Source organism: Lathamus discolor, chromosome 2, assembly GCF_037157495.1.
Source record: "Lathamus discolor isolate bLatDis1 chromosome 2, bLatDis1.hap1, whole genome shotgun sequence".
Lineage (NCBI taxonomy): Eukaryota > Metazoa > Chordata > Aves > Psittaciformes > Psittacidae > Lathamus > Lathamus discolor.
This window is the reverse complement of record NC_088885.1, coordinates 91,542,562-91,556,825: the sequence shown is the minus strand read 5'-3', so window position 1 is coordinate 91,556,825 and position 14,264 is coordinate 91,542,562. Positions and strand designations below refer to the sequence as shown.

Here is a 14,264-nt window from a genome sequence, read left to right as displayed (position 1 = left end):
ATCTAATGGTGCTACAGTCTACTATGACATGCATTTACAGCTCCACATTGCAAAGATGTGGTTCAAAGCAGAGGAAGAAATTCTCTTCTCCACTGATTTGTTCTGTGAGGTCAAATATCAGCTTAAACCTGTAGCTCATAAAAGTGCAAGAAAATCTTGCTTGATATCAGAATAAATGAGTAGTAATTGAAACTCATATTATGTTTTCTGCTTATCTGCCAAGTCATCAGAGCTGAGTACATATAATTGCCTGCAAAAATTAATCCATCAACTATTCAAAAATTATGCATCCATATACATAGTCCAAAAACACTATGTCAGAGCAGAATGTTTTAAACTCCCTTTCTCTGAGCTCCTGAACTCTTACCATGAGCACTAGAATCTGATCATACTCTTTGAAACAGTAGTGTTACTTTTATAATTTTCTGTTGTCCCTGTTTAAGTGAAGAGATGATTTATGTTGAATTAAGATAAAGTTTTAGCCTCACTTGATTTTGATACTGGATTTCAACATCTGCAGTCTAGTGAACATAGACTTCTAATTTTGACGTCTTTTTCTTCCAACTCGAGTTTTTCTAGGTCTCAAATTCCCAGTGACATGTCAATAAGTAAGCTGCAGATAATAAGTAATTATTAATATACATGAGCAATTAATATTCCATTATGTCCTTATATCAATATTGACTTGGCTTTCCAATTTATCACCTCCATAACTTGACAGAAAGTGAATTTTCATTAACACCTTTGAGGTATTAGGACAGTCTCAGGGTCTTAATTGGTACAAAGAAAGTAAAAAGCTTCCAATCTTTTGAAAATTAAAATCTTGATTGTTTTCCAGGTTCTTAACACTTTTACATCAATCAGAATTTCAATACTAATCTATTTTCTGAACTTTAAAGCTGTAAAAGTTTTTATTCCAGGAGGGTCACCAAGACTGGACACCTTTCCAAACAGTGCTGGTTTTTGTTTCCTCATCAAGAAATACCAAATCCATTCTAGTTAATTTGATTTCCCAGACTGGATTCCATAATGTGTGTTGCTTCCCTTGTTTTATCTTCTGCTCCTTAACATTTCTGATGACTCTTACACTCAAGTTCTCCTTTTCAAAGTCTTTACATTTCTCTGTGGCAGTAACCATCGAACCCAGCCAGAAAATTTTCTGCATGAAATAGAAGAGAACATCATCTTATCTATCTTCATCACTTGATATCAATAGTTTCTGTATTGGATATTAAGCTGACATTAGAAAATGAGCATTTCAACCCAATGGGCCTGTATGTGATTACTTATTTTTGGATCCCAGGAAGGCAGCATAAAAAGGGATCATAGCGATATTACTTGGGACATTGAATGTTGTCAGGGGTCTGCTCTGAGGAGTCTGTTCTTGCTCCTGGGTCAGCACACTAGCGTCAGAGACCACACAAGGAAATTCATAGATCATGTGCAACGAATTCCTGGAACCTATTGTCAAAAAAACCCCCCAAAACCAGAAACAAAACCATAGGACAATGAATAACTGGAACCTTTACACTGATCAAAAAGAAAGCCAACCACTACCTACCTGGAGTTAGAAATGTTTTCCAAGGACTTCCCTTATTCTCTTCAGACTCAGACTTTGCAAGAAAACTACCCCTGAATACTGTAAAGACGGCAGTGTTGTCAGGAACAACATATCTTCTGTAAATTTTTTTTAGAGTTTCCTGCAAATTGTGGTCTGTATATGCAGAAAACATATACATTTTCTGCATTGGAGTAAGCCAGCTTTCTCTCCACAATTACACCCTTTTCACTGCCAAAGAGAAAGTTAAGCTGCTAACAGTCCGACTGGGGAGACCACAGAGCTTCTTGACTCGCATCTTCCTATTTCCTCTGATCAGTTTTGGCAGCTGGAGATGAATTGTGTTAATCTCTGCCTGGTCTCTGCTGACCCAAATGGTTTATTAGGTGAGATAACTTCATCACGGGGGCCAAAGAGTGACTGATAAAGGAGAAAGCAATCCCAAGTTTAACCAAAGGTTCTGTAAGTGGTATTTGTGAGATCCCTGGCTACAAAGGGGAGCAACCAACTGCAAGGTTTCATTGAGCATTCAGAACCGCCTCTGATTTCTGCTTGCATAGGGGAGGCAGTCATTTGCCAAATCCTCCCAGCTGATGACTGAAATGTTTCTTACCAAGGTCTTGCATAATTCAGCCGTCTCCACAATATTCAATTCCTTTGAAATGAGAGGCCTCTCTGTGCTTTCTTGGTGAGGTTAAAAGACTCTTTGGCATTTTGTCTGCAGTCTCCAGCTTGTTCTCTTCCTTGACCTCATCAGTTCTAGTAGCACTTATCAATATTTTAGTCATCCTAAAGGTACAAAATGTACTTGAAGGTGCCATAAGGCTACTTGATGTAAGAAAAGGGAAGAGTATCCTTTATCAAGGAGAATAGCTGGCCATTTCTATGCCCACTGCTGCTTAATAATAGATGTTGAAAACAGGAGAGTCACAGGCATAAAACTGACGATGATCACCCAAGGAAGAGTCCTGTACACTGATGCCAGAGGTTGAGGAATCCAAGCTTCTTTTGCCAAATACAGATGTGCAACACCAGCTGAGCCACAACTTACCCCATGTACCCCAGTCAGGATTTTACTATAGTTCAACAAGAGGTGATACCCTCACTGGCAAGCACTGAAATAATTTGTGATTGTCTGAAGGTAGAAAGGTCCAGAATGGTTCCTTTCTGTGACCGTTGCCTCATGTCGCATTTATATTCTTGGTGCTTACTGCAAAAAAGAAATCTGTGAAATTATCAAACTCTTTTAAAACAGATTTTGGATAGCCTCCTTAAGGCAAATTAGGAAACATATGATGTCCCCTTTCTTATGCTCTCTTTTCATGCACAGTGCCCTTGTCTCCTTAGAGTCACACAGCTCATAATCCATCCCCTTCTTGGTTTCATGTAGTTTAATTGATACACAACTTCTCTAAAAGTTAGCCTTTCTATCTTGCACATTCAGCTAATGCCTTTCCCAGCCTTTAGACTTACTACTGCATCTGGGCTTCACACAGTCCAACATTTGAATCATCTCTTCACTTTTCTTTCATGGGTTCACCTGTTTATCAAAATAAGAATCTTGCCTTTGTCATGAAGGCTTTCCCACTATAGGAAAGAATAACCCTTTTTAAAGATGGTGTAAGTTAACATTGCACGGAGGATGCAGGTTTGGAGAAGCAAGTATGACATCAAGGAAAATTGCATGGCAAGAAACTTCTTGTACCAGTTATTCTTAAGACCAGCCTTGAAGTCACTAGTTTCTAGTAACCCATCTACCATTGTTTGTCTGCAAAGGCATGCTAAAGAATTCTGTGACAATGATAGAGTTTCTGCTAAAATTTTATTTCCCTATGAGGAATTTTAATGGTTGTCACGTCCCATAGTGAAAAAAATAAAATACTGCAATTGACTGCTTCAGGTTGTTTTGTTTTCAGGCTTTGCAATTCTTTGGCTTCTAAAAAGACATAGAATTTCCAGACTATATAATTTTGGATGATAGCTGTGTTTCATCCCACATGCTTGTAATCTGAACACATTTGAGATAATTTCTCTGGAAACAAGGATTCACTCTTGTTTTTCAGGCTAGAGCGTGCTATCTGTACTTGAAAGAGAACTCCCCAGTGAAACGGGTGAGATTGAAATGATTTAGGGCCTTTTTGTCAGAGAAAAAATTCAATATTCCATCAAGTTTAACATTCTAATAGTTATCTTTGGGGGCTTGATTCAATCTCACTGAAGTCCATCAGGCTGTTTCCACTGCTCACAGAGCCAATAGCATTAAATTTTCATTTGGCTTCAGTCACTACTGCCTGATATTCAATATACTTTCTTTATCATTATACTCATATACATATAGAGCTAGCTTTATATAGATCATCGCTGCTGACACTACGATTATTTAGATTTTTGTTTATTAATCTGCACAGCTATACTACTCCCTATAGTTAAAGCAGCATTCTTGGGAGGTGTTCCAGACAAATCTATGTCAAAGCAGTCTAATTCACGTTCAAATAGGTATCTTGGCATTTTGCAAGGAGTTTCTTTCTTGACTTTGCTATGAGGTCAATAATTTTCCATAAGTTTATGTGGGGAAAAAGTTTGTTGAAATGATATCCAGGGCCTCTTTTTAACAATAATTTTCCTTTGCTGTATCTTGCCAAGATTATTTAAGCCTCCCAGTGCATATTTATAGGAAGCTTGGACAAGGATGGAAGGAGGATTCATTTTATTTTTGAGCTCTCGTTCAAGAGTCTGAGTATTTCATTGCTTTATTAGAAAGGAGAATTTCCACCCTCCAGTACCTTTTGGATACCTGCAAATGTGTTTTCACAGGTTACTCCAAGGGTTTTAGTACAAACATTTATATTCATTAATGCCAGTCATGGTGCATGCCTTCGAGGTGATGGATATGCTGCAGAGCCTTTGCCACCTGTCGGCCCTTCAGCTGAGCTCTGCCTGGTTCTGGAAGGGCTTTTGTGCTCCCTATACCAGGGAGAAGATTTTGAACCACTGCTGTTAAGCAAATGTGTGGCTCTTCCCAAGACAAGCTTAGCTAATGCTGCCTTGAGAAAGATCCAGTACACGATTTACTGGAGGCTATGACGTGGTTTTGACCTCACCTTTGCCTTCAAGTTTGTCCAGTTTCAAGTGCCGTTGGATCTCACTGATGTTTTCTTCTTCTTTGTTGCTTGTTAAATGCTTCTCTTCTTGTATTACCTTAAGTATGGATCAAACAAAGGGAAATCTATACAAAAGCTAAGACTAATCATTTTGTCTGTTGTCTAGGCAGAGAGAACTGAACACTCACCAAGAGAGGGCAAGAAACTTATTTTCAAGATTTTAATGTAAGCTTAAAGCATTTCTGGTCATTGGTGCAGAAATAAAAGTGCAGGATGATCCTGGGAGTCCTCTGTGGGACTCTGGAAAGGTCTCACCCTCCCCAGTGCTGGTACACATCTTCTGTACACTGCTCCATGGTGTTTTCGAGATGGAATAGTAATAAAAATAAACAGAGGGCTCTTGGTTCAGCTCAAATGAGAGAGCAGCTTGGTAGAGCAGTGACAGAAGGATGAGTGCTGGGAAGGAGAAAAGCCCTCTTTGATTCCTGGGAACTGGAAAGCAGTATCATACACCAGAATACCTCTGCAGCTGGGTAAGTCCTTCTCCTGCTCAAAAATCACTGAGGAAAGGCTGGGAAGAGAGGCCCTCATTGGCATGACACCTCACGTAGACTGTGTTCTGTCAGGATTTGCAGCAGAGGTCCATCTCATCAGACAGTGGACTAATGGAGTGCAGCCATCATTCCTCATTTCTCATGAAGAAACTTGCAAGAGGTAAAGCTTCAAGAACAGCCCTCTCCCTTTTCCAAACTGCGTTCCCATCAGAAAACTTGGAGAACTTATAATAGGAAAAAAAAAAAAGTATTTTTTTCTTCAGTTGTGTGTTCTCAGACTGTTCTGAAGGGTCTATAAACCAGGGCATGCAGCTGTGCAATGGATAATCTGCATACTTACTCGTTCCCTGACTACAGGCCAGAGGCTTCTCTGTGACAACATATGAGTTCTGACTGGGCACCACGTCTGAAAAATGTATGTACGCATTGTCATTGCACATCTGGAATTTAGAATTGCTAATGGATATGCTGTGATAGAAAAGAAAAGTGTCTGGCCAATAAACTTGGTTTATATATTTATTTTAAAAAGCATTACCACATTTCTGGCTAGTAGCCGTTCGTCCTCTAGACTTTACACCAGTGCATCTGGAATGCTAAGCAGCTCTTTCAGGGATGCAGCCGTATTGCAAAAGGCACCTTTTCAATTTGAAATAACTTTAGAAGCTAATTAAAAAGAAGGAAGGTGGCATTTTCCCCTATGGAGGCTTACATACCTAGCATTTTATATCAGCTCTCACAGTCTCATAAATCACAGACTAAAATCTCTCTCGGACTCTCAGTTAACCTACTTTATCTTCCAGGATGCTGCTATAAACACATGTAGCTGTCTTCTAATAACGTATTTTGACCTTATGTGCAATTCTAAAGAACAATTCCTTTTCGAGTAGCTTGTAGACTTGCAGTGATGTCCTGGGTTTCTGGTCAAAATCTGATCATTTTGAGTTTCGACATGTCACTTTGACAACCTCTCCTCAAAGTAGTTACTGAACCTGTGGGCAGAGCAGATGCAAGAGTCCCTGTGCTCACCCTCCACAGGGCCAGGGTTGTCAACTCGGCCTCCCTCAAGTGCTGGGATATTGTAAGAAAAAGGAAGAATCAGACATCAGCAAACAGAGAAAACTGCAAGACCGCTGCTTGTCCAGGTGCACTCATAGGTGCCACCAGAAAATTGCACACCACAGTGATGCAAGAAATGCATTTCAACCAAGATAAAGGCATGTTTCGTTTACTGGTCACCTTTACATTTATGAAGCCCTAGCAGGTATGGCGAGTGTTTCATGTCTTGATGCAGAGGCAATCCAAAATGCTCCCCTGCACACAGGTAGTCTTTCATTTTATTTGTATTTGCTTCTACAAATTTCATACCTTTCTGCAATGTGCTCTGTGCATGGAGTATTTTTAAGGCAGGAACCAACTCTGAGCCAGTGGCAGCAAGCAGCAACCCTGTATATTTAGTGAGGATTTGTAGTGTTGGATTACTGAAATCCTAGGGAACCAGAGACACGTTTTCATTTTCTTCACTCGAGGAATTATGCTCAAACTGTGAAACCAGGGGTAAAAGATCAGTATTTTATGATCAGACCACCCAGATGGTTTAATGGCAGCTGTTTCATTGTCCACATAGTGGCTTTGCAGGTACTTAGAGCATATGAAAAAGCACAACCCATGACCTGTTTTCCCACCCATTTCCCACCATGATTGGCTTCATCAACAAAACCAGAATCAGCCCAGTCAGTGCTTTATAAAGCTTTATTGCAAGATGTGTTTACATAATGCTGTAGAGGTGAGCTTTTTAACTACTTATATCAAGAAATTTTGGACACAGGTCTGTGGTCAGTTTCCCATATTGACCCTGCATGGCACAGGAAAAAAAAAGGAAAAAAATAAAAGAAAGGAAAAAAGAAGCGTGATTGCATCTTTCCAGACAGTAAAGTGGGGAGAGTGGGGGCAGAAAAGGCAGGTGAGAGGTGCATTAAAAAGAAACACACACCACTGCCACCTCCCATTTACACTAACTGTGACAAATGGCAGATGAGCTTTGTGTGTAATAAAACCATAAAGAGTAATTCAAGTTCTTTATGAAATAAAAATGAGAAACAAAAAATGCAGTTTCATGGACAATTAAATTTAACATAAAACAAATTCAGCTAAAATGAGAAAACAATAAACAAAACCAAAAACTCAACCAGAAGGACCTGTAGGCAATATCTCTGACCATGCATGGCTTGTTTTTTAAATTACAATTCACAGAATAACACTGCTGGAAAGCCTATTTTACACTATGCTACACAGAACATGAAAAAACCCCATGAGTAGTGACATTTACACAATTTTACAGTATTTCTCCTTCGTCTAAGAAACACGTCCTTTTCTACTTTACATTTTTTTTTACAATTCCCAGCTCACGAAAAAGGACACTATATGCGCAAAGACAGTCTTTAAAAAGGAGAAATGCTCCCAATGCTACAAATAAACCTTTTCTTTCACAGAAGCCTCTGTATTAGATAGTGATTAAACAAAATATATCTCTATCTGCCACTCAATGTGAAATGGACTAGTTAGAAATAATTTTAATAGTGTTTTTTTCTTTGCGTAAACATAAAACTATACAACATCTCTGAAACTCCTCGCATCACTTGCTATGTAACTTTCAAACCGCTTGCCAAAAACTTTTTGGGATTGCATCTGCAATGCTAGTTAAGCCAGTTGCTGCCCCAGTTGAAAAGAAGAAAGGTAGGCCTTACCTCTTGGTCACATGTTTGCAAATGATTTTCAACAGTTCCCTATAACCAAACATTTTTCTCTTTCAAAAATGCTTCAGTTTATTTTCTTTCAGAGCCTCTAAGTACCTGGCAGTTTTCCCTGCAGAAGAACATCAACAGTCATAGTCCTTGCAGCTTAGGCAAGTGTTTCTTGCATCCCAATGCTGGAAATACAAAGACATCATCCAAACACAGCACAGAGCCAGGCTTTGCCTATGCACGCACACACAACCCGCCATGAAGATGAAGTGGTACACGTGTAGTGAGCATAGATGAATGAAAAAGAGAGAGGAATGTGCTTGTGCTTCTCTCTGACACCATGTCCCTGTACATCCTTCAGATAAAGGCAGGCAGCATGCACGCTTACTTATCAGTGGTAAGGGGACGATAAAGGATGTGAAACTGGTAGGTTAGCACCTTGTCCCCATCTCATCTCAGTGAAATCAAAGCATTGTAAAAACAATACCTACACAGTATTGTTTGGTACACTTAAGAGCATAGCACACTGGGGATTTAAGGTGTCATACTGCCACATTGTCTAGTACCTTGAGGGAGAATGGAGCACTCTTATCCAGATATTCATGTGACTTTCTATTAAGCTAAAGCCAATGTCTTGTCTGTCTATAAAACTGATGTCTTATTTTGCTGACAGTCAATGACTGCAAAGATTCACAATAAAAGGCTGTCAAAAGAGAAAAAGAAATGTATTTTGAAAACTGCTTTTGATGCTCTTTCCAGTATTTATTGGAGCAAGAAAGACCCTCATTTAAAACAACACTTTTTGTTGATTTTGGATTATGGACAGGTAACTATCAAACAGAAGGGTCACATGCAGCAGCCAAGGGGCTATGAAACATCTGGGATCCATAAGCCTGGTGCTTGGCCTTACTGAAAGGTGAAGAGCGATGAATGCAACTTTCGTGAGAGATCTTTCACTCTCAATTGGGGCACACAGCATTCCCTAGGGGTGTTTCTTCACCGCAGCCACATAACTGCTACTGAAAGTTATCCCTCAGCTGGGAATGAGGGAATACAAAGTATTTGTATGCAGTCTGCTTTTAAAAACCAAGGGAGATGAAAAGAAATTAGGATAGCTTCCCTTTGGCAGTCATTTCATACGCTAAAGTTTACCTCAGCATCCGAATCAGGAAGGCGTTATGGTGGCAGATGGACAGACAAGTTATTGGCAGCAGATGGGTGTTGAAACGAACACCAGCAGCAACTCTGAGAGCTTGGTGGAGGTACAAAACTCCGGGCACTAAATTTGCAACTGACTGGTACTATGACAAAGAGAAGGGAGGCAGTTATTATGGGCACAAGTGTTTGAAAACAGCCTTCATGGAACTATAAATGAGAAATGGGAACATGTGTTACTACATCGTGTTTCCAATACCTTTATATTTGTCACAAAACCAATCTGTATCTCACACACATTTAAAAACAAGTATTACATCCTTACGGTGGGCTCTTTTGATGATGGAGGGGCAGGCAGCAACTCAAAATTTGAAGGTTACAACCTGATTAGACAGAGTCATGCAAATGTAACCAATTCCTCCATTTCACCTGGAATCCACTAGTTAAGTGAAGGGGAACAAATATTGTTCCCACAGGTAGGACCTGCTGGGAAACTCTGGAGGAAATCCTGCCACCTTACAGATTAGCATACCAGGCCACTGGCCATTTTTATCAGGAACCCAAATAGACATCTTTTCTGTAGTTATTGCAAGTTACTGTGTTTGATGATCTGGTTGCAATAAACGTTGAGGATGGTGGAATTAATCTGAGCTGTACACTACTGCAAAAATAAGACCAAGTTACTCTTCAGAAAAATGGGTATCAGTTTCACAGATAGAGAGAAGCACTAGAAAACCAAGCAAAATGGAAAAATAGACAAAGAAGAGTATGCTTCAGATGTGAGACACTTGCATCAAGGAAACAGGCTGTTATTTTTTTCCCTGAACTTATTCTAACACCATTCCCCAAATTGCATTTTCTCCTCCATGAAGAGCATAAGAAGTTTTGCAAAATTTTTGCACAATTCTTGGAAAATACATATGGCCAACTGTTAGTAATTCATCAGCTATATGTTATATGTCATATTTCAAACACTGATACTGTACTAATGAAACACAGATTTGTTTTCTGTTAGCAAGTGGTCACCAAGAGCCACCCACTTTGTACATTCAGCATATTTTAAAATATTCAGTTTTAAAAATGTGTTTGATTTTCTCCTTCCAATCAAATATAGGACCTCTGTCAGCATAGATGTGTTTTGTTGCCTTTTTGTTTCTTTTATCATTCAGCAAGTATCACAGTTTAACATAATCGTTACATTCTGGGTGTCTACCTGTCATTTCAGACTTCAAAGACCTCCACAAACCCCCATAACCTTCATTTCCTTGCCTTAAGCACCCTCTCTCTTAAAAGAGATTTAAAAAGTCCATAATGGTAAGCAGCACATAAAGATCCACTTTAAAACCCAGATGCTCCTCAGTCTTGCTTATTTTACAGTGAAATTTATTATATGCCACTTCCTTCTGTATCTTAACCAGCTTCCTCCTTTCCACAGCTTTCAAATATACATTTTATTAATTACACAACTACTGCCTTCTGCCTACCTGCAAAATCGACTTTTTAACAAGTTGAGAGGAAAACTATATCAAACTCATTGCTGTCCTTAAGAATCTTTACTCATCAGTGACCTTTTACCCCATGGACTTTGACATGTGAAGATCCGAGGCATCGGCAGATAAAGAATGAAATGTTATGATCAAAAAAATGGACAGCACAGATAGGATGTTCAACCACAAATCTCACTGCAGTGTTTTCAGCTACCTGATTCTCTCATCACTTGGATGTTATGATCAATGTGATGTGATGGATGACCAAGGTTTCAAAGTTTTATAGTGTTTGGTTTAACTACCCTGAACAACCTTCAGTGATTTTCCTCTCTTTAATGAGAGCTGAATAACTTGAAGTATCTGACCTAGCTTGGGTGCCAAAAGTAACACAGCCATGGCATTAGGAGCCCAGCATAGGCTATTAAACAGCCCTACTTTTCAAGTGTCTTTTGCAGCCAAAATCAAACCCTGTTACAATGACTAAACTGCTGCAGTTCCCTGGTTAACTAGCTTGGAGGAAGCCTCAGCTGTTACTGCTGTGCAGACATACCCTTAATCTTGGAGGCTAAAGCAATGGAAAGAGAATCGTGTGCACCCTTGAGGATCAATTGGCCATATACAGACTTTGGCTTTAAAAGTTCCCTTTTATATTGCTGTTGTTTGCAGTTCTCTTCAAAATGCTTCAACACTGGCTAGGGTGACTGTGTTCAATCCACTTTCACTGCTGTATCTGTCCCTCCACTTAAAGACAGATGAGTTGACTAAAAGTTCTTCAAATACACATGCTGAGGGAAGTTATAAAAGTCATTTATAAAAGAGCGAGATAAGGGCAAACATATTGGAGTGTTCACTGTGGTACCCTCTCCACTTGCATCAAAAATAGTCACAGAAATAAAGAACAGCAAAAACACAGCAGGCTTTTAGCAGGGACATTTCATATTCAGATCCATTAATTTGAAATAAAATCACCACCACATTATCTTGCAGCAGAGAAAAGCAGCATGAAGGGCACAGGCAAGTGAACAAAACTTCTTGATCTTAGCATCTGAGTGCATTTATCAAGTATGTAAAATTGTTGGCATAGGTCTCTTTGAAACTGTACAAATGCACAGTACAGCCATAGCTCAACAGGAGAGAGGCATACCGTGTCCTCTCCTTCGTGTGCATGCTGCTACGTACAGTATGAGTGCGTATTATACATATGAATTCAGGATCCTAAACTTTGCCATCTCCTGCCCCACAGGGTGAATCCCACTGAATAACACTGAGTTCCTATGAAAAGACATTCTTTTCCTCCTGTCCAGGTGGAACAGTAAGGCCCCAGAGTGAAAATCATAGTCCCGCTAGCTTCAGCAAGAGCACGATTTCACACCACGACTGTATGTGTATAGATACTTGCACATATATGTCCACACATTCATTCTGTACATATACAAAGGTACACATACATTTTTACATTCTTTGGTGGCAAAATAATAAAAAAAAACAACAAACCACAGGGTTGCACAGACTGTGCATCTTTGCTTAATGAATCTGCTTCAGGAAAACCGGGGTTGCTGTAACAGGACTTATTTTGCCTCTTTAAGGACTGTTTGTTGCATTGACAAAATGTCATACATTTACAATGACTAAAACAGGGCACAAGGTAAGCCAACATAAACACAGCTTAGATAATGACAGACAACTTGGAGGGAGCCCCCTCCTACCCACACCAACATATCATGAGAAGAAGCCGCCATATACTTTCACCTGCTTTCACCTTTCACTCAAACGTTTCCTCAGTTACTGTCCAGATGTTGTGCTGAGCTGCGGCACACCCTTCTTCTGCCCTGGCTGTGGGGTTTTGCTTCTTGTTGCTTATTAAAATCGAACACACAGAGGATGGGATGTTGGGAGCAGCAGAGGAGGCTGGCAGGTCAATGCCACACTGAAGAGCTGTCAGCCTGTGTGCTTCAGATGAACGGCTCTTCCCGTCACCACCTCCGGGATGTCAAACCTGCATCTCCGAGGTGCTGATGAGGCCCAGTGCTTTGGCTTCTTCTGGTGTTAGTCCGCTCTTTAGTGTCCTTCTCACTAGATAGTCATAAATTCCAAAAGAAGACAAAAAGAACAAAACCAAAAAAACACAGAAAATGCAATTAGAAGTGATTTTTATGCAAGGCTTTCAGATGGAAAAAAAACCCCTCTGTTAACATGCAAGCTGAGTCAAATCAAAAGTTGCTATGTACTCAGGGCTTTGAATTCAGAAACACTGAGTAATGCCCTATGCCAAATCCATGGGAGCAACAAGTACCCAGCAACTCCAGTCAGGAGAAAAGACATTTGTCATTTGACATTTAATCAACCACAACATTAAAGAAAATATACCACAGCATTTTAAGATTTCTTTTTTTTCCTCTGAAGTTGTATCAGTTGATTTTCAGTCCATAGGAGGTATCATTTGCCGTATTATTTTACAGTTTTGTATAGATTTCTAAAAGAGCTTTTGAATCTTTATAGGGCTCAACTGAATTTATCACTATTAAACTCTATGTGACCCTTTAAAGGTGTAAAAAAACCCCAACTCTAAAAGTTGAGAGATTAAAACTGTGACTAATTTTATAGTAAATTCAAATCATTAACACTACTGTCTTCATACATGCTACCCTTTCTTTCGTAAGTTTGCCCTGTCCTAGTCCCATGTACCTCATCTGCATCTGTAGTCTGCAGCATTTAAGTTGAATTTAGATGACAGATCTAGTCTATAGCCTTGCTTCTTAATTTTCTATGTGAAGTGTTCTGAACACCAGCCCCGACATAAAACTTTTTACATTTGCGATTGCCTTTTTTATTCAGAAACAAGTGACTACGTGACTGCACGCAATAAGCATTAGTGTCTTCCTCATTTTACGAGTGCCATGATTCTCAAGTGGATGGGTTTTAGTTCAAGACACAAATGGGGTGTTCACTTCACATACTGATGCTTCTGAAGTGCAAAATGCACATTCAGAAGTTTAAGCTGCATGCAAAGCATAAACAATAAATTTATGTTGAACAAAATATATTTGGAGCCCCAAAATAATCATAGAATCATAGCATAGTTAGGGTTGGAAAGGACCTTAAGATCATCTAGTTCCAACCCCCCTGCCATGGGCAGGGACACCTCACACTAAAACATGCCATCCAAGGCTCTGTTCAACCTGGCCTTGAACACCGCCAGGGATGGAGCATTCACAGCTTCCCTGGGCAACCCATTCCAGTGCCTCACCACCACAGAATCATAGAATAGTTAGGGTTGGAAAGGACCTTAAGATCATCTAGTTCCAACCTCCCTAATAATGAAGTTTAGAGGAAACTCTTTGAGAAATCATCTGCAAACAGTGGCTAATGACTTCTTGCACTGCTATCGTCCAGCACAATTAAGACCTCCAACTTATTGAGATATTCAAGTCCATGTAACTGAAACTGGGTGGTCACACTCAAGGGTCCAGCAGGAGGGAGAAGAGAGAATAGATCAGTTTAGAAAACAAGAGGGTAAGAGAAAAGGAAAACATGGTGTAGTTGAACATTTGAAACCATGCAGGTAGGACAAATGTGATCTATGTTTGACAGTCAAACCACTTTCAACAGTTACTGAGGTTAATCAAATGAGCTGGGAGTGACACAAGTATAATTGTTCCTCCATTATT

The 14,264-nt window shown here is 39.7% G+C and overlaps 1 protein-coding gene across 5 annotated transcripts in view; it reads right to left on the bottom strand.

The window, feature by feature from the left end:
• Positions 1-6,947: 6,947 nt before the first annotated feature.
• FHOD3 (formin homology 2 domain containing 3) overlaps positions 6,948-14,264 on the bottom strand; it is a 379,358-nt gene continuing 372,041 nt past the window's right edge. For all 5 annotated transcript variants that reach the window (XM_065667731.1, XM_065667733.1, XM_065667735.1 and 2 more), the window contains one exon: positions 6,948-12,669. In XM_065667731.1, coding sequence (XP_065523803.1) covers positions 12,587-12,669 — 83 coding nt within the window. In that variant the 3' untranslated portion in view covers positions 6,948-12,586. The remainder of the gene's footprint in view (positions 12,670-14,264) is intronic.